General features: G+C 31.2%; 2 protein-coding genes across 5 annotated transcripts in view; one reads left to right on the top strand and one right to left on the bottom strand.

The window, feature by feature from the left end:
* Positions 1 to 358: 358 nt before the first annotated feature.
* LOC143079744 (uncharacterized) overlaps positions 359 to 20,820 on the bottom strand; it is a 98,495-nt gene continuing 78,033 nt past the window's right edge. For all 4 annotated transcript variants that reach the window (XM_076255300.1, XM_076255303.1, XM_076255301.1 and 1 more), the window contains 6 exons: positions 13,687 to 13,787; positions 10,882 to 11,019; positions 10,322 to 10,435; positions 9,306 to 9,465; positions 8,831 to 8,924; positions 359 to 6,659 (listed from right to left, as the gene is read on the bottom strand). In XM_076255300.1, the coding sequence (XP_076111415.1) occupies positions 6,505 to 6,659; positions 8,831 to 8,924; positions 9,306 to 9,465; positions 10,322 to 10,435; positions 10,882 to 11,019; positions 13,687 to 13,787 (762 nt within the window). In that variant the 3' untranslated portion in view covers positions 359 to 6,504. The remainder of the gene's footprint in view (positions 6,660 to 8,830; positions 8,925 to 9,305; positions 9,466 to 10,321; positions 10,436 to 10,881; positions 11,020 to 13,686; positions 13,788 to 20,820) is intronic.
* LOC143079745 (uncharacterized) lies at positions 17,632 to 18,667 on the top strand. The gene is made up of 2 exons (XM_076255304.1): positions 17,632 to 17,846; positions 18,171 to 18,667. The coding sequence occupies exons 1-2, from the start codon at positions 17,771 to 17,773 to the stop codon at positions 18,479 to 18,481; spliced, it is 387 nt and encodes a 128-aa protein (XP_076111419.1). The 5' UTR covers positions 17,632 to 17,770; the 3' UTR covers positions 18,482 to 18,667.

Genomic DNA, 20,820 nt, shown 5'->3' with positions numbered 1-20,820 from the left:
TAACTCAAGAAAGGTGAAAGTGCAGCCACCAAAATTCAAACTTGATCTGTGGTTGGTTGTGTAGAAGTTTCATAACATTTGGTTGAGGAAAATTTAAGTAAGAAAACAGAAACCAATTTCATGAGGTATATACGGAACGATACTAAAGACAGACAATAAAACTTAATGCCCCCTATAAAAATTACTGATTTTTTTTTTTAATATATAATCTATTTCTGTGTAATTTTGACTCTTGAAGAGAATTGTTTCATTGCTATCATACCCCATTTTCTTATTTTCATATTAACAGCTATTTTTAACTGATGTTACATTCCATCTAATGATAGTCGGCTGTTTTGATTTTAAAAAAAGACAAAGAACATTTTTCTTTATTTTTATTTTATTCATAAAATAGTTTGAAATGAATAATGAACACATTAAAATGGAAGCTTCTTTTTTACATCACTCTGACTCACATCATCTGAGATTTAAATAAAATTAAACATTATCAATTTTTCAGCACCAGATGCTCATTTTGACAATAAATGTCTCTTCAATGATGGTCGAGCCAAAAATATTGAAAATACAAAACTTATTAAAAGAATCAGACTGAGAGCTTATAAAACAAAAAGGAATAAAGATATGTGTATATTAAATACGTCCCATTCTTCTTGATATAATATTCTTAGTGAGAATATGGTATAAATTAAACTTTTAATTATTTCAGAAGTCACCTGAAGATGCTAATATATTATATTAAAAGTTGTGCAGTTGAAAACCAATAGCATATTCCTTTTCCCAAAACCTTTTTTTCCAGAATCCTAAATCCTAATTCTGTAATAAAATTTGAAGGATGTTCATTTGACATTGTTGTTTTATTTTCTTCTAGTAATAGGCAATATTTTACTTAGGGAGTCTACTACTTATTCAATTAAATAAAGAGTTCATACACATTTTTATGTCAAAATTCTAAGACTAAATCATTACATGCCACTTCAGTGGCGGATCCAGAAATTTTCAGAAGGGGGAGGGGGAGAGGGCATTGACTGCCCTAAGAGGGAGCCAGCTTCAGTGATTCCCTTTATAATCAACCAATTTTTTTCCACAAAAGAGCTCCCCTCCCCCCCTGAGTCTGCATATGGACTTATCTATCATTTAAGAAATTCTGTCTGTCAAATTAACCCTTTTGTTTATTCAAAAAAACTATTAAAGATGTGAGTTAATCCTTTGATGCATAACGATAAAGATATTTAGAAAATGTTTGTAAACTATAGAATTGCAATACATTTTTCTGTACACTTTCTATAGTTTTTCTGGGCTGTTGATAACCAGAGATTGTTGATAACAAGTCATAATAAAACTCATGATTTTGTATTTGAGTTTTGGGAAAGGTTTTTTCTTAACATTCATTCAAGAAATACAAAGATCCTTTCTCCTGAAGGATTTTTAACAAACCAAAAACAAAAGAAGATAAAACTAAATAATCATATACATTTCTACATTTCTACAAAATAATTGTTTTCACACAACAAAAGAACTTAAGCTCTCAGTTATGACTTTCCACACAAAAACTAAAAATCAAAATTAATGTAACAAAAAAAATGTTGTCTAAAACTTTGAAATAAATTCCAAAGTATTACATAAATTCTGGCAAATATATATGAAATATGACAATTGGCACTGTATGATTTCCTAACAGATTACAAATGGTACAAGTAACCCTGAGATAAATACTGGTTGATTGACTGATTGCTGCTTTATCATCCAGCTACAAATATTATATGCACATTTAGGATATCAAAAATATTTCAAAATATACTTTGGACAATATCTTTTGATCCTATAAAAAATTCTCAAGTTTGAAAAACTGCCAGTAAGGCTTGACAATGTAATTAATATCTTCAATCACAGATTTTGATGACGCTGACAACGCAGAAAATGTAGGAATGCTATAAAATTGAGAAAAGAATTGAGGATTATGTCAAAGATACAGCAACCTGACATAAGAGTAAGAAACATCCACAAGCCACCAATAGGTCTTTAACACAGTAAGAAAATCCCTAAACCTAAGGCGTGCTTCAGCTGGCCCCTTAAGAAAAAGGTGTACTAGTTCAGTGATAGTGAAGGCCGTACTCAACTCCAAAACATATAAATGAACTAAATCAAAAATCCTACAAGACTTACAAAGGCCAGAGGCTCCTGACAGGCAAAAATTATAATACCTGGGACCTACATGGCTGCATGTAATTTATCAAGATGACTTGTACATCAGAGCATAAATGAATATTTCAAGACCAAATATTTAAATCATTAACTTTCATAGAAGCCAACAAAACTCGGTCCAAAATTTCCTTTGAACATTGAGTGTTGTATCAAATTTTTAACAATCGGCTACAAGGAAGAGGGCTACACAGCAGATGTGAAAAATTGTCTTACTCTCTACCACTCAACATTATCATTATCAGACCAAATATCAAAACATTTCATTTTATAGAAGTCAAAAAAAGAAAGTTTTGAACGGAATTGAGCAGTTACTGACCAACTTCTGTGACTAATGAAAAGAATAAAATAAAATATAAATAATTATACTTTAAAAGATTTTACTTTTTTCAAAGAACTTGTAATCTTGATTTTGTGCAGTGCTATCACATCAAATGTTTATCAAAATTATATAGGCAGAAGTCCTGTTTAAATTTTTCAAGTGACTGAAATTCAAAAGTGCTAGTTTTTGCTGCATTTGTAGAAAGAAAAAAAAATTCAAACCTCTATTGACAAGTAGCTTATTTAAACAGAGAATTTCTTGCTCCAGTAACATATACAGTCAGCAGAAAAATTAAATTGAGATTTGTGTGCAAGTGAATTTTATTCCTATAGCAACATTATAACACATATTACACAAACTGATAGCAACATTATAACACATATTACACCAAACTCCTATGTGTTTTATATTCATTGTGTACTAAAATTAATAGGAAAATGATAATAGTTTATGTTAATTTGGTTTTTACTTCAATTATTTTCATCATTACCAGAAGATTTTTTTTTTATATTATCATTAAAAGCTCCTTACAGGGAACCTTCAAACCATTGACGAGTTTAATATCTCATTGTTAGCAGAAAAGTTATTATTAGCCACTAAATTTTCACTGTTTATATCATGTAAAAGTTTCTTATAATGTTTATAAAATTTCATAAAAGCTTGACAAAGTTATAGTTGTCTTGAAAAAACTTTGAAAACAAACTGAACCATAATGTCAGAGGTGGATATAGATGGTGGGGCTCACCACTTAAAGTGTTACAAATGGGTGAATATCCTTAATGCCCTTCTAATTGAGGAACTGAAGAGATGTGTGTAAACAAAAAATCTCTGTGTAGTGATATTGGACATGTTTCTGTTTTAAAAAAAGTGACTGAACTTATCCATTTGTTTTAATTTGGAAAGTAGAGAACCGTAGAATAAATGTGTAAAAACTATGGAACTATTAGATGTATTCAAAGTATTAAATTTTAAGAGCTTATTGGCTGAAAAAAAAGTTGACAGGAGGAGCCACATCACGAAAGGATTCAAGGGGTATGCTCATTTATGGAAAAAAGGAATCTTAAAAAATAAACCACAGGACTCCAAAAATTAAACCACATATGTGAAAATGTCTTATAACTTTGAAAAAAATTACATATATGCATATTCAAGTTAGATGACTGACTTATGGCACTGACAATGATTTTATCATTTGTTCATTATAACTATTTAAGAATGTGTCAAACATTTTACAGGTCAATTTGAAAAGGAGATATGTCTCGTCTCAAGAATAACTACTGTCAATATGTACAGAAAGTAGTTTACTCTGGGTCACCTTAAAATCACTCTAAAAAACATTAAATAAGAGGTGCTTAACTACAAATGGTATGAAATAATTCAATCAATTCTAGACACATGATGGTAATTTTATTGGTTAACTGTTATGATATGCAGTAGAAACATATATACTGATGTGTGGGATGATACATACTAGATCAAATAATCATTTAAAAAAATACAAAACTTTATATATTTACATATTTACATAATGATGAGTATTCTTTTGTTTTGAACACAAGCTGTTAGATCTTAAATGGTACATTCATTTACAAGTTAATGTGTACTTTTTGATACATTCAATCACCACTTATACATTTCGAATGGTAATTCTACAATCACTTTTTGATACATTGAGATAACAAATGATAAAATTTTCAATGAACTGTACCTGATAAATCATAAAAAGATTGTCAAACTATATAAATCAAGAAGAAGTATAATAATTGCAGAATATAATTGAAATGTTTTGTATAATGTATAAGACCTTTAATATTGACAGTGCCATTTCAAAAAAAATAAAAGACATCTATTCTAATTCACATGTCTTTCACATGGGGAAATGCATCGACTTTTATTTGAATAATTAAGAAGTATGTGAAGCATGTGAATTTAATAAAAAACAAAGTTTGTTTCACATTTGTATAACATCTCTTTTTCTATTGCATAGAATGCCAGACTAATGCCCATGTGTTGCCAAATATTACTTACAGCACTGTATTCTAGCACTATGACCTTTAATCTTTCTACATTCTAATCATTCATTCAAAAAAAAGTGAAGTCTAACACCAATTGTTGATGTATTTTGGTTTCAAAATATTTGTTCTCAGGTTTATCTGATAAAAGTTAATCCAGATACATTGTGAATGGGCATTAAACATATAAATTATAATTTTAATTTTACTTGTTAAAACACCTTGTTAAATTAAAAGACAAAATAAAAACTTTGGCTTTTTCCTGTGTGTTAGACCCTGTTCACACTAGCATTTTTTTAAACTATCTAAATAAGACCAGTTAGCCTTCACATCATATTTAATCCTAAGGATCTCTATCGGTTTAATCTAAACCATTGCATTCACACTACAAGTACTGATCGAAGTACTGAACATCGGATGACCGCAAGTTCCAGTGGATCACAAGCACTTGCCTCAGAAAAAAATCATATCTCTATACCTGAAAGTTGTTATGATACATAGATATATTTTTTTCTGACACAACTTCCTGTGTGAATGATGAATAAATGGCAGGGAATTCAACCTCACCGTAATATCTATTATATTGTAGTGATATAATCATTTGTTATCAGTATACTCATGTTCGTTGTTATATATCATATTGAATTGTATAGCAAGTTATATATATATAGCAGATCATCAAAATACCTCTACATGTAAATTTTAATCCTTTTGCAATGATCCATAAATTTTTATAAGGGCTGCCTTAAGAGGAAGCTCGTTCCATTCAGTGATTCCCTATATAGTCAACCAAATTTTCCCCACAAAGAGGGTGTCTAGGCCCCCCCCCCCCCCCCCTGGATTCCCCATGGATTGTTTGTCATTCTATTCTACTGATACTCTTCTGTTATAATTCATTTTTCTAATTGATAGGATTTGAGTACTCATTCATATTTTCCCACTTTTGTTGCAAAACGTTCTCAGGATATTCTTCCACATGTGTTAACATAAATTATTGGTATTCAATGATATGCTATTGATATATATATTCCTCATGACAAAAAACATTTTCATATCATTTATCTAATTATATAATTATACAAAATATGTTTGGTTTTCAAAAATGCAAGTCACATTGGTAGAAATGACTACGGCAATAAAACACCAGAATGACTCAAGATAATCCATTGTAAAAATGCAATTGATCCGACCTAATTATCACTGTGTATTAGTTGTATAAGTATAAATATTTAATCAAATTAATGTTTTGATACACACACTTGCAAAAAAATAAATAATGGATGAATTAATTGATTCACTTAGGTTACAGGTTAAAATGTTGATACTGCTGTTCTTATAGTTTTTGTTTATTTTCAGCACTTTCATGTTGTTCATCCATTTTGTAATAAATTATATGTTTGATTTTTCTGCCATATTTGCGCACAAATTATTTTTGATTCAATCATACTAGTTTAAATCAATCTCTGCTTTCACATATCAGTTAAATTGGTTCACATAAGATTGATTCAAAATAAACTACTTCTTTTGGTGTTTTAGTTTAGACTAATTCACAAGATTGATTCAAAGCATTCACATTGGGCTTAAATCGATCTAAAGGGAACCAATCTTGTATCAATTGATCTAAATGTCCAAGGGTGAATAGGGTCTCTTATTATACTGGAGTAAAACAAAATAAAAATTGTTTCAAAGCTATTAATAAACTAGGAAAATAATACACTTCAAATTTCTAGAAAGCCCAAACTAAAGTAAAAAAAAAAAAAAAAAACAGGGAAAAAAAATCAAGGATGATCCCCTACCATTTACTCATTCAAAACCAGAAACACAAACAATAATACCTCACAAAAAAAGTTAAGGATCACTTCCTCAGATAAGAGGTAGACAGATTGTGGTAAAAAAATTGTAGCAGCACATAAGTTTTTCCATCTTGATATATCATGGAGGTAGTAGGAACGATGCTGCATAACTCTATCCTCAGTTAAATATATCATATGGACTATATTCTGCTGAAGTTTTATATTTTACTTCCTCGTCTGAAACTGATGAGGAATCTTCACTACTAACATCATTTACATTTTTTTCTATAGCTGATGGTTTCTTCAAGTTGCTTGGAAGCTGTTTATTCTTACCTATAAAAGAAATACATAAAGTCAAATGTGGAGAATACCAAAAGTGAGTAAACCTTTGGTCCAACTGGTCACAAAAAGTACTACTGTACATTTAAATAAAGTGAACAGACATTCATTAAATTCAGCAGTTTATTTCAATGATTAATATTCAGTTAAATTGTGAATTTTGAAAATGTTCAAGCATATACATTTTTGTTTGCTTGTATGAAATATACTGAGAAATCACATTAATTTTTTATCAAGTTTAACAATGTTATCAGTATTGCTTCAATAAAATTGACAATTTCATAACAGTATGAAATCAAAGCAAATCACCAGAAAGTTGGTATGGTCAACAGTATTTCCTTAAACTGCATTATTGGTGGCTGAAAACTGTAACTAGAGGCTCTAAAGAGCCTGTGTCGCTCACCTTGGTCTATGTGAATATTAAACAAAGGACGCAGATGGATTCATGACAAAATTGTGTTTTGGTGATGGTGATGTGTTTGTACATCTTACTTTACTGAACATTCTTGCTGCTTACAATTATCTCTATCTATAATGAACTTGGCCCAGTAGTTTCAGAGGAGAAGATTTTTGTAAAAGATAACTAAGATTTACGAAAAAAAGTTAAAAATTGACTATATAGGGCAATAACTCCTAAAGGAGTCAACTGACCATTTCGGTCATGTTGACTTATTTGTAGAAATTACTTTGCCGACATTTATTGCTTTTTACAGTTTATCTCTATCTATAATAATATTCAAGATAATAACAAAAAACAGCAAAATTTCCTTAAAATTACCAATTCAAGGGCAGCAACCCAACAACAGGTTGTCCGATTCATCTGAAAATTTCAGGGCAGATAGATCTTGTTATGATAAACAATTTTACTTCATGTCAGATTTACTTTAAACTTTGGTTTTTGAGTTATAAGCCAAAAACTGAATTTTACCCCTATGTTCTATCTTTAGCCGTGGCGGCCATCTTGGTTGGTTGGCCAGGTCACGCCACACATTTTTTAAACTAGATACCCCAATGATGATTGTGGCCAAGTTTCGTTTAATTTGGCCCAGTAGTTTCAGAGGAGAAGATTTTTGTAAAAGTTAACAGACTACGCCGGACGACGACATACGCCGGACGACGACATACGACGGACGCAAAGTGATGAGAAAAGCTCACTTGGCCCTTTGGGCCAGGTGAGCTAAAAACAGTAAAATTTCCTTAAAATTACCAATTTAGGGGCAGCAACCTATCATTGGGTTGTCCGATTCATCTCAAAATTTCACAGCAGATAGATCTTGACCTGATAAACAATTTTTCTCCCATGTCAGATTTGCTCTAAATGCTTTGGTTTTTGAGTTATAAGCCAAAAACTGAATTTTACCCCTATGTTCTATTTTTAGCCATGGCGGCCATCTTGGTTGGATGGCCGGGTCACCGGACACATTTTTTAAACTAGATACCCCAAAGATGATTGTGGCCAAGTTTGGATTAATTTGGCTCAGTAGTTTGAGAGGATAAAATTTTTGTAAAAGATTACTAAGATTTACGAAAAATGGTTAAAAATTGACTATAAAGGGCAACAACTCCTAAAGGGGTCAACTGACCAATTCGGTCATGTTGACTTATTTGTAAATCTTACTTTGCTGAACATTATTACTGTTTACAGTTTATCTCTATCTATAATAATATTCAAGATAATAACCAAAAACAGTAAAATTTCCTTAAAATTACTAATTCAGGGGCAGCAACCTATCAACGGGTTGTCCGATTCATCTCAAAATTTCACAGCAGATAGATCTTGACCTGAAAAACAATTTTACCCCCGTGTCAGATTTGCTCTAAATGCTTTGGTTTTTGAGTTATTAGCCAAAAACTGCATTTTACCCCTATGTTCTATTTTTAGCCATGGCGGCCATCTTGGTTGGTTGGCCGGGTCACGCCACACATTTTTTAAACTAGATACCCCAATGATGATTGTGGCCAAGTTTGGTTTAATTTGGCCCAGTAGTTTCAGAGGAGAAGATTTTTGTAAAAGTTAACGACGACGGACGACGGACGCAAAGTGATGGGAAAAGCTCACTTGGCCCTTTGGGCCAGGTGAGCTAATAATGGATGACATTAGCACATTATGATGAAATTGGATTTCAATAGTAATTTTGATGCTAACAGGGAATTGTGTTACTTACTTTTAGTTAACATAAATGGTCTTTCATCATCACAAACTTCAGAATCTGATGAACTGTCAACAAATCTTTCAAAATCTACACTTAAATTGGAAGGCTGAAAAATACATTATAAAGTGCAATCAAATGTTTATGAACCAATACCATTTTTTCTAAAATAAATAAAGTAAAAATCCAAAAGTATTATTAACTGTTCCAACAGAACGTTAATGACCCACAGACTGCCTTTTGTAATACAATAAATAACAAGGATTGGTATATCAATAAAAAAAAATATGCGTACTTATTCTTTGGTCCAACCAATTTATAACATCAAAATCAAAATGTTCTCATCTTTGATAAGGATGTAATGTTTGCAGCAGAATTGCCAGGAACCAAAAATGAACAAAAATAATTATCTTATGTCTTGAAATACATTCTGCAAATTTAAAAGACGGTGTAAAACACCTTAAATTGCTTGTAACATAATAAAACCAACCTTCTGTTTTTGCCTCAAAAGTCTTGGCCATTGTCCTTTCTCAACTTTCCTTAGAGAAATTCCAACTTCGCTACCTCTGATTTCATATTTACACTTTGACGGATTTACTGCATCATAAAGCTCATAAAAAAAGGAATATAGTTTTCCATCAACTTTTGTCCTAAAAATAAATATTTAACAAATGATGTTGTCATTAATACATATGTATAAGGATTATTCAAGAAAATTTCCACACATGTCCATTTCTAAAGATATGCATCCCTTGTAACTTATAAAAATAACAAACTTCAACATGCAAACTATGCCGAAAATCTTAAGTTAATGCAATATATTTCATGTATTTTTAAGTTGCTGAACTTTCTATTGCTATCCAAAAACTTTTATTTAAAAATAAAGATATTTCATTCATTTCAAAAAATACTATGAAATTATTACAAGTCTCAAAAATAAAAAAAAGTGCTTTTCTTCATTCCTTCTCCCATAATCCTATATATATATATATATGTGTTAGTCAGGAGCCTGTAAATCAGTGGTTGTCGTTCATTGATGTATATCATATTTGTTTTTCTATCATTATTTTGTACATAAATACAGTGATTTCTTTTCTCGTTTGAATTGTTTTATATTTTATATTTTTGATTTAGGGCCTTTTAAAGTGGACTTTGCAGGATGGGTTTAACTCCTTGTTGAAAGTTGTACAGTGACTTAGATTCTATAGTTTTCAATTTCGAGGTCATTTGGTCTCTTGTGGAGAATTGCAATCATACCACATTTTCTTATTTTTTTAGTATATCACTTCGGGAAGTGTGAATACAATATCTACATGATATCTAAACTGATTATTGTATATAACAAATGGTCTATTCCTTGGGATTTTCTATTCACCCAAACATTGTAGCATTCAATGATTTTCATTCTCTTTACACAACATGTACAATAATTGATCAATCAAGACTGAGGGTAACTCAAGTATTTTAAGGAATTAAATGGTCTGTGCAAACCAATTTTATACTAACTTGAATTCCAGAGTCCTTGGTTGGAAATCAATATGACATGTGACCACAGCTTTAATCTTCACACTAACAACTACTATAAAGGTATTCTGTACCCAATGCACTGGAGGCTGTGCCCTGTAAGTAACAAATCAAAAGATATAATGGCATACAAAACAATATACTGAAAGATTTTCATTACAGAACTGAATGCTTCTTTTTTTGTAAATTCATTGTAAAACATTTTGTAAAGACTGAGGAAGATTTAGACCTTGACATATTATTTAAACACAAACGGAGCTTTTTGAGCTGTAGAATTACTTACCACTCTGTAATTTTGGGTCAATACTTTAATTTGACATTAAAATTAGAAAGATCATATCATAGGGAACATGTGTACTAAGTTTAACAATTGATTGGACTTCAACTTCATCAAAAACTACCTCGACCAAAAACTTTAACCTGAAGCGGGACGAACGAACGGACGAACGGAGGCACAGACCAGAAAACATAATGCCCCTCTACTATCGTAGGTGGGGCAAAAAAAAAGAAGCAAAATCATAATGAGACTATTATATACTCACCCCTGTTTGGGACTTTCAATATGCCCTGTTGGTCTGTTTGTTATAGAAGTTGATTGAGGTATTTTCACTACTAAAGCATGGTATAAAGTCTGGCAATGTTTTCTTGTGTCCTCAGAAATGTGGACTGAATTCAAGATCCTTTAAACAGAACACAAAAAAATTATTCCAAATAAAGCATGTTAGAATATAACAATGGTTTATTTAAAAAATGTTCTACTGACTTATGATTGATTAGAATCTGTCTGATTTAGGCAACATTTTTTTATGATTAAATACAGGTAACTGAAGGCCAAAATCATTTACAGGTACTAAGATATGCTCATCCCTTGAATTTTTACTAGATAACATTCTTGTTCGCTTTGGAGATTCCGTATATTGTCAGGTATTCGGAATTCCAATGGGGACTAACCGTGCACCACTTATTGCGGACCTGTTTTTGTATTGCTATGAGTTACAATTTATGACAAAAATTAGCAAAGACCCATCGAAACAACATCTGATAAACAAATTTAATAATACTTTTAGATATTTGGATGACATTTTGGTTCTCAATAATGACGACTTCAGTATATATACTAAAGAAATTTATCCTGTTGAACTTACTTTAAATAAAGCTAATACTAACAATGACCACTGCCCTTTTCTCGATCTTGATATCTATATCACTAATGGAAAGCTTAATACTAAAATCTATGATAAAAGAGATGATTTTTCATTTCCTATTGTTAACTAGATATCATTGAGATGGGAGCCATCTCTGTGGGCCCCGCTGTGAATAATGTGCATTAAAAAATTGTATCTTTACCATAGGACATGGGTTTGTCAACTGAAATCAAAGTTTTTGACCTTGACCTTTGACCTAGGAAGTTGTAAATAAATTATGACACACCCTTTGGTGTTGGTTTATAAACATGTCAAGTATAAACTTTGAAATGATAACGGTTCTCAAGATATAGAGCGGACACTATCTTTACCATAGGACATGGGGTTGTCAACTGAAACCAAAGTTTTTGACCTTGACCTTTGACCTAGGAAGTTGCACATAAATTATGACACACCCTTTGGTGTTGGTTTATATACATGTCAAGTATAAACTTTGAAATGATAACGGTTCTCAAGATATAGAGCGGACACAATCTTTACCATAGGACATGAGGTTGTCAACTGAAACCAAAGTTTTTGACCTTGAACTTTGCCCTAGGCAGTCGTTAATAAATTATGACACACCCTCTGGTGTTGGTTCATATACATGTCAAGTATAAACTTTGAAATCATAACGGTTCTCAAGATATAGAGCGGACACGATCTTCACCACAGGACACAGGGTTGTCAACTGAAACCAAAGTTTTTTTACCTTGACCTTTGACCTAGGAAGTTGTACATACATCATGACACGCCCTCTGGTGGTGGTTAATAAACATGTAAAGTATAAAGTATGAAATCATAATGGTTCTCTAGATATGGAGCGGACACAAAGTTAAAGTGTTACGGACGGACGGACGGACGGACAGACTGATCACTATAGGGCGACCCGCCTTTGGCGGGGCCCTAATTATCCATTTTTAGATGGTGACATTCCCTTGTCACCATCTTACGGTGTTTATATATCTCAACTTGTACGATTTGCTCGTGTATGTAACAATGTTTTAGATTTTAATGAGAGAAATTTATGCATTACTGAAAAATTATAACACCAGGGTTTTTCAAAACATTTACTAAATTTTATCATCGGTATAAGGACATCATTCGTAAATATAGCTCAACATGCCGACTTCTTATACGTTCAGGTATTTCACATCCAATTTTTTATGGAAATATTTTTTATAAAGCACAAAAATGTCAGTATTCACATCAAAAACTAACAAACTCTTTAAATAGACTTATGAAGAAGGGATATAGTTACAATACTGTTGTCAGGTCATTAAAGATTGCATATTTTGGCGTTAATATTGATTCACTTATAGGGTGTTTGCATTGGAACTAAACACATTTATTCAAAAACCAGTTGTTGGCATGACACGGATTATGTTCTTCTCATATATGTTATGATGGTATGATACTAAACCCCTAACGGGAAGGATTGTGTCTGATATTCATATGATGAAATCATAATCTTTCAATCAGTTTAATCGAAGTCTGGAGCTGGCATGTCAGTTAACTGCTTGTAGTCTGTTGTTATTTATGTATTATTGTCATTTTGTTTATTTTCTTTGGTGACATCTTCTGACATCAGACACATAAACATGTTTAACCCTGCCGCAGTTTTGCGCCTGTCCCAAGTCAGGAGCCTCTGGCCTTTGTTAGTCTTGTATTATTCTAATTTTAGTTTCTTGTGTACAATTTGGAAATTAGTATGGCGTTCATTATCACTGAACTAGTATATATTTGTTTAGGGGCCAGCTGAAGGACGCCTCCGATTGCGGGAATTTCTCGCTACATTAAAGACCTGTCAGTGACCTTCTGCTGTTGTTTTTTCTATCGTCGGGTCGATGTCTCTTTGACACATTCCCCATTTCCATTCTCAATTTTATCATCTGTTCATATCCAATGATTTCACTAGAATATCATTTAATAAAAATTAAAGAAACAGAATAGTCACTTGAAAGGATATGAAGGTTAAAAAGTTTGAAATTTTGCCCACCTGTGCCAATATCTGCTAGAGATAGCTAAAAAAGAGAACAATTCACCTAGGTTGTAGTGTTATCTTGCATATAACAGTTTTTCTGATCCTTTTACAATTTCTTTTTTTCAAGCAAAATGGCACTTGTTTTCTTCTTTCAAACATAAAATGGCATATGAATATACCTGGTTAAAATGACTGCAACACCATATTCCAATAAAACTGTTTTGTTTTTCCTGTTGTCATGGCAATAGTTGTCACAAAGCTTTACACCATAGAGTATACACTAAAAATAGAAGTTGATATCACAACAATACACACAGAAATGCTAAGGAGATGAGGGTTTGAGACTTACCAGATCTCCAATGTAATCCAGTGCAGATTGACATATATATATAACATCAATTTAGCTCCACGCCAATTGCATCATAAAGCATCACTGAATGTGCATTTGATATGTATTTTTAAAATTTTTTTTACACAATATGTGTGTGTGCAGTTTCAACAGTTTATTACAAATCTTTATTTGTGTTTCAGAAATATTTGTGTTTAATTACAGTATTTTCTCTACTTATCAGATAATACTTGGCAAGAACATTTGTTTATGATGACTGATTTCTGAGGAATATGTAAAATTATGCAAACAAAAACTGCCATTATTATCAAATTTGTTTTTTTTTTTGAAAAAATATATCTTTTTTATTCTTTTTACCTGTATTTACCTGAGGTATTGCCGCATTTGAAAGGTTTCATTTTTGGCCTAAATGAAATATGGTTTGTGGCTCAAATGAAATGCAAATTGACCCAAAAGCAAAGCACCGTTCTTTTTATCTTTAGTTTAATGGAAATGAAATACTTATTTAGATTTTATTGCATCATAATCTTAAAAAACAATAGCTTAACTATTAACATTATTTGGGATTTCTGACAAACTGGGAGCAATATAGTGTATTAATCTCTGAAGCAAACAAATATATTTTTGTTTTTTTTATGTTTTCTGGCCCTTTACTCACGATGTAAACATTCTCATGTCAGCTGACATATTGTATGAAAGAAATAAGGCATCACAATTGTCAAATGTCACATTTTTGTTATAATTTGCTAGAAAGCTATTTTGAATTGTTAAAAGAAAAAGGATTTAATTTTATATAGAATTATTAAATAGAATTATTTCAGTAAAATTATTTGTCCATTTTAACTTTTTTTTGTGGAAAAAAATACATCTGTAACTATACCTAATAATATGCTTTAATTAATCAAATGTAAACAAAAATTTCGAATTTTTGCTGCTGTGTAAAATGAATACAATTATCAAATATATTAGTTAACTTCAATACTTATTACTACAAAGCCTAGAAAATTCAATTTAAGTTAAATAAAACATACAATATCAGAGATTAAATATCATAAATAAAAAACAAATACTGAGAGATTAAATACAAAATATAGAACAAAATGATGACCTATACAATTGTATGGATTTAATCATGTTTGATTGTTATCAGGACAACTTCCTGTTTATAAAGGTGTGGATTAAACAACAACTTCTTTGATCTATAGATAAATATCTATAAGAATTAAGTTAATAAATTTGTTTTAAAAAATCATCATAACTTATTTAAGGTTTGGAGAAACAAAATGTGTCAAGCCAAAAGTCAAATTTCAAAATTCCATTAACAGCCATATCCTACATACATTACTTTTTAATACCTACATATATTATTAAAATAAAAACACAATTATTTTCATTTCTATGTCTAGAGAATATCAATTTTTGATGCATGTATATCTAAAATAACTTTATTATAACCATGCAATCAAAATAAATAAGAAAATTGTCTTGTCCCTATCCTGTATTCTATCAGGATACTGTACAAAAAGTTATATCTATAATCATAGGCTGATCCAGGGGGGGGGGGGGGCGGGCCCCCCTTTCGTGGGAAAAATTTGGTTGATTATATAGGGAATCATTGAAGCATGAATGGAGCGGGCCCCCCTTTAGATCAGTCAGCGGGCCCCCCTTAGGAAAAGTTCTGGATCCGCCACTGATAATAATAGATATAAGAAGATGGGGTATGAGTTCCAATGTGACAACTCTCCTTCCAAGTCACAATTTAAAAAAAGTTAAACCATTAAAGGTCAAAGTACGTTCTTTAACACAGAGCCTTGGCTCACACAGAACAGCAATCTATACTAGTGTAAACCATCCAAATGGCAAATATAAATAATGATTAAAAAAGTTTGTTTCTTAAAATTGATGTAATGGGTAGATGGCTATAAAGTGTGCATATCTCTTTCATTGAAATGTGGACCACTGCATGTGTTCTTTACTAGGAACACACTTAAAGAGCCAAATGAAGCTGGAATTGTTACACAATTTGAAAAAGACGGAAGAAAGACTAGAAATCTGTTTTTAATAAGTTGTTTATTCAAATCAGAAGAGCAACTGCTAAAGAAATTTATTTGAGCTATTTTGAGTTGTTTTTGCAAACTAAGAAATCATTTATTTGGTTCAACATACAATTTTTCACTTTCTAGACAAATCTTCTTAGAAAACTTAAAAACACTTATAATCATAATAATAAAAAAAAAATTTGTGTGGGATTATTTTGAATTTATCAAACTAGACAAAGTGATGCACACTCCAATCTGAAGTACCTGTATTACATTGTATAACAAAGTGGATACTTTTATAGCTGACTATGTGGTATGGTCAATGCTCATTGTTGAAGGCTTTATGGTGACCTATAGTTGTTAATTTCTGTGTCATTTGGTCTCTATTTTTTTCATTGGCAATTACACCACATCTTCTTTTTTATATAAATTTGAACTTTCTATGAGATATATAATTGTGTCTGGGAGAAACAGATGATGCAATTAAGTGTTATTTTAAAATACACAAAGTTGAACAAGGGAGCACATAAGTCTATGGTTTACTGTAGGAAGAATTTTCAGGAAACACTATGCAACTCTTATGCAAGTAAATACCGCCTAAAAATGACTAAGTTCAACTATCCCCCAAAAGAGCAAATATTAATAAAAATAAAAAAACCCTGACCCCATACACATCTACAATATATGAACAATTATCCAGTAAAGTGAAAACTTCCTTGTTTCTAAACTGTATGAAAAGTTATCTGGAATAACTATAAACCCATAATGAGACAGACAGACTTTCAGTTGCAGGGGCATAATAAAAATCAATAAGAGAAATGAACTATCACTTTGGTTATCAGCAACAAAACGTCTGTCATATTATATTCCTATCTATATCAGTGACACCTATTAGAAATAGACAAATCTCTCTGTTGGAGGTATTGCAAAACATGAGGTATGAGCAATGCCAGACCAATAAAGGTGTAACAATAATTAGGTGTGTTTGATGCCATCCTATCAGTGTCATACACCTTGTGTCATAACATGACAGTAGATTGTAATTGCAGGAAATTATAGTAAAAATACTGAAAAATTATAATTTTAACTTTCATAAGTTTTCAGTGCAAGTTCTTTGAACCCATTCATGCATGTCCATGTTAATATAAAATATAGAACAATTTTATTGTGGGTTTTGAAAATACTATTCCAAAAAACGATGGAATTGTTTTAGTTTTAAAAAAAAAAGTTCTGAATAAACCACAACTCAAATTTATCATTCAGTACCCATCAATCAAATTTAAAAACTATTTTCTAATAAAGTTCTGGGATTTCTTCATTATTGTCAATTTGCTATCTTTAACATTAACAATGACTTAAAATCCTAAAGTGAGAGAAAATAATAAGTGTCATCATTATGTCACTAACTTACATGCGTATGGAAGATATTATCTTGTCTTTTTTTCACACAATAAAAACAATTAAAGGACTAAAGAACTGTTTTTTAAATTAACATCATTTAACTTTTTGATCTTATCTTCATTATTTCCTGTGTGAAAAGAAATGATCAACTAATGTTTTTCTTTTGATCTGTAGAAATAATTGTATTACAAACAGTTAATCATCTACACCAGATTTAATCCTTTTTAGCACCTTTCCTTGTGTGCCCTTTAGGGACAAATGGTCATTGTCTAGTACAAAGGGCTCACTGTGGGGGATTAACAAGAAGGGGTGTGGCAGTTTGAATGACAAGCTGTCATAACAGACATGTGTAAAATGACTTGAGTATCAATGCATGTGTGAAGTCTGCTGAGTATAAATTAAAAATCAGGTCTGAGATGGAATCATAAAAGAATAAGTTCCCAGATAGACAACAAGTGCTTCTTAGTAAGGAATATGGCTGACCATAATGTACAACTTAAACAACTTTTGAGAATTCAGGAAAAGATTACTACACACCAGAAATTAATAGGTAAATTAATACTTTTAATCAAATTTAATTTCAAAACCAAATCATTAAAGACAATTTGCAAAAATTAAGGACAGATATATAGTTTGTGTTATAGTCCAAATCCATTTTACTTAATAATATTTCATTAAAAAAGGTCATTTGTTGATTTTCTCACGCAAATTTAAACACAATAGTCTGTTTGGTTTTATTTAAAATTAATGAAAAGCAGAGATGTTGGCGAAAATTCTGCTGAAAATTTTAATGTTATTAAAGTATACAATTTTTAATGGTGAATGAATACACACTTCAATAATATCTCTAACATTGATAATCTTTATTTTTCAGAAAGCCAAATAAGACAAAGTGACCAAAGACTATTTAGAAGTACAATAGATGAGAATATATCAGTTCAAGTGCAACAACTTACAAGGAAATCTGTTCTGGAGGGAATTGCTAAGATGTTAGCCAAAGTCAAAGAAGTAACAGACAAACAGATAGAATCTCTGGCTCATTGTGATAGAGATACAGACTTAACGCTTGACTTGTCGATGGACAGTACAAACAGTCAATATTATGGGCCATCAATCTTGAATTTGAAAAGTGATAAGTTTGCAGGACCAATTACAGATCTTTTTACACTTCAAAGAAATGTATGACGCAAGCTTAGCCTAAGTTTTAAGACAGTGCTGAAGATTTACTTTGTGCTTTTCATGCTTAGGAGTTATTGAACAATACTGACAGTGCTAACAAATTTAATGGTGCTTTATAATAACCTTATGTGTCAAATACAGTTTATGTGTCATACAATGCTAAATTGAAGATAAATTCATGAAACTTATAAACTTGTGTTTGTTTTTACTGGTCAAGATCAGATAATTTTAGTTGCCTTGTCAGTCTATATCTAAATGGTAAATGGTTGAATTTAATTTTAAACGACTGGCTTTCTCTCACATGACAAACAGAATTTAATCTGTAAGAAAGTGAAGTAAGTCTGGGAACATTTGATTTCACATGAAGTTGGTGATACTGTGGATTAATTCTTTTTAAGGTTTATTTTTTTGTGGATTCAGGAATACTTATGTTTTTGTGAATACTTTGTACTGTGGACTTTACAAATTAGTCTAAACAATAATGGCTTTTCTATTTGTACAAATAAAACAAATGATCTTTACAATTTATACTATATTAAGGACATAGTCAATACAGTAACAAGGACAGATAAAATCATCCAAATTGGACTCACTGTTTTCGCAACATTGCTTGTTATACTTTTGAATTTTAGTCTTAAATATTATGATCTTTTTACTAGTCCTTATTGGTTTTGAACTATCAGTAACTCAAAGAACTCTCAGATCTGAACTTATATATTTATATAGTGTTCTTTTAGTTATTAGGAATGAGGGATGGATAAATACCCTGCCACATCAGGTCTGTGTTTTTGTTTCATGTTTTTCTGCTTTGAATCAATCTGATGAGTTAAGCCTTTTTCAACTGATTTTTATAGTTATTCTTATTGTGCTGTAAACCAGTGTTCCATGTCAGGTGAGGAGTTGCAATCACAATCATGTTTTACCCTGCCACATTCTTTATGTGCTTGTCCCAAGTCAGGAGCCTGTAGTTCAGTGGTTGTCGTTGGTTAATGTTTGTCATATTTGTTTTTTGTCAATTGTTTTCTTAAAAATTAGGCACTGAATTGTTTTACATTTTTCACATCAGGCTTTTTATAGCAGACTATATTGTATGGGTTTTTCTCATTGTCAAAGGCTGTATTGTTGCCTATAATGTTTATTTATTTGAACTTTGGTGGATAGTTGTCTCATTGACAATCATACCATCTTATTTTGATAAATACCAAATTGAAATGAATTGAACAATAGTGCATATCTAAATTTACTTTGTGTACAAAAAATAAGAAAAAAAGCTACGATAGACCTTTTCTGTATGGTATACCTTAATAAACAGAACTGACCACATGAAATAAAGCTGTTTATTTAATAAGACATTCAAAAAGTCTGAATCGTACAAGACTTTGTAAATTAAGAATTTGATGCTGTGTAAAGTTGAATTAGGTTTTGACCAAAATTTTGCAGAAACATATTCCAAGCTTTTCATTGATATTCTCTGTTTGACTTGAATATTTTGATGTGGGGATGTAAACTAAATGTGAACAATGTTTGACCATGACCTTGCAGACAGGAATTTCAACTTTATTTGCAAGTCACACTTTCTGGAGTTTAGCAACCCATAGTACCAATTTCATTTCAATAATTCAAGGCATTAAAAAAGTTCTGACTATAAACAACCAGCACTGACATACATGTTAGGACATAGAGCTAAAGTGATTATGAAATTACTCTAATCTTCATTCCTAAGTGTGTAAAATAGGAAAAACCTCCTACTTTACATGTATTTCTGTACAAATCATCTCCGAAAAATGAGAATGATCTGAATAATAACCCTTCAGTCACAATGATATTGAGAGCATTCAAAGCATTAAGTTAACTTCAAATGTGTGAGATGTTAGTAACGATTAGAGGTTATAAGTATGAAATAAAAGAGAAGTTGGGTGAAAAAAGCACAACAATCTTACAGCATGCACTAACTTAAATAAACATAAGGATGTCATCTGTATGACAAGTATGTGTTTACATGTAGCAAGTGGTGTTAAATTTTGTGGTGTCCTAGTAGTTCTACATTTTTTAACATACAAGTTGTCTTAGTGAAATGGCTAGAATGATTTCTCAAAGTCCTAGTCAAGTATTTTGACAGAGTTAAAACAACATCTATACTTAGACATGTTGTTTCCAGCAGCACCTTTCACAGTGTAGAAGTTGGTGATTAGGTATATTTATGGGAACCTTTAGAGGTAATTCAAGTATGGTTGGTATGCAGTTGTATAAGAATTTGCATATCTCGTTTTCATGGAGATTATTAGTTACCCCCCTTTTAAGTCATGGTCTATTGACGTTGAAACTTTTGCTTGGTTTACATATAT

The sequence above is a fragment of the Mytilus galloprovincialis genome, chromosome 6 (assembly GCF_965363235.1).
Source record: "Mytilus galloprovincialis chromosome 6, xbMytGall1.hap1.1, whole genome shotgun sequence".
Classification (NCBI taxonomy): Eukaryota; Metazoa; Mollusca; class Bivalvia; order Mytilida; family Mytilidae; genus Mytilus; species Mytilus galloprovincialis.
This window is presented reverse-complemented; position numbering and strand designations above follow the sequence as displayed.

Excerpts from the sequence above, each read along its gene's own strand:
- LOC143079745 (XM_076255304.1), top strand. The coding sequence starts at position 17,771 with ATGGCTGACCATAATGTACAACTTAAACAACTTTTGAGAATTCAGGAA. Across the intron at positions 17,847-18,170 it reads TACACACCAGAAATTAATAG|AAAGCCAAATAAGACAAAGT; the intron begins GTAAATTAATAC and ends TTTATTTTTCAG.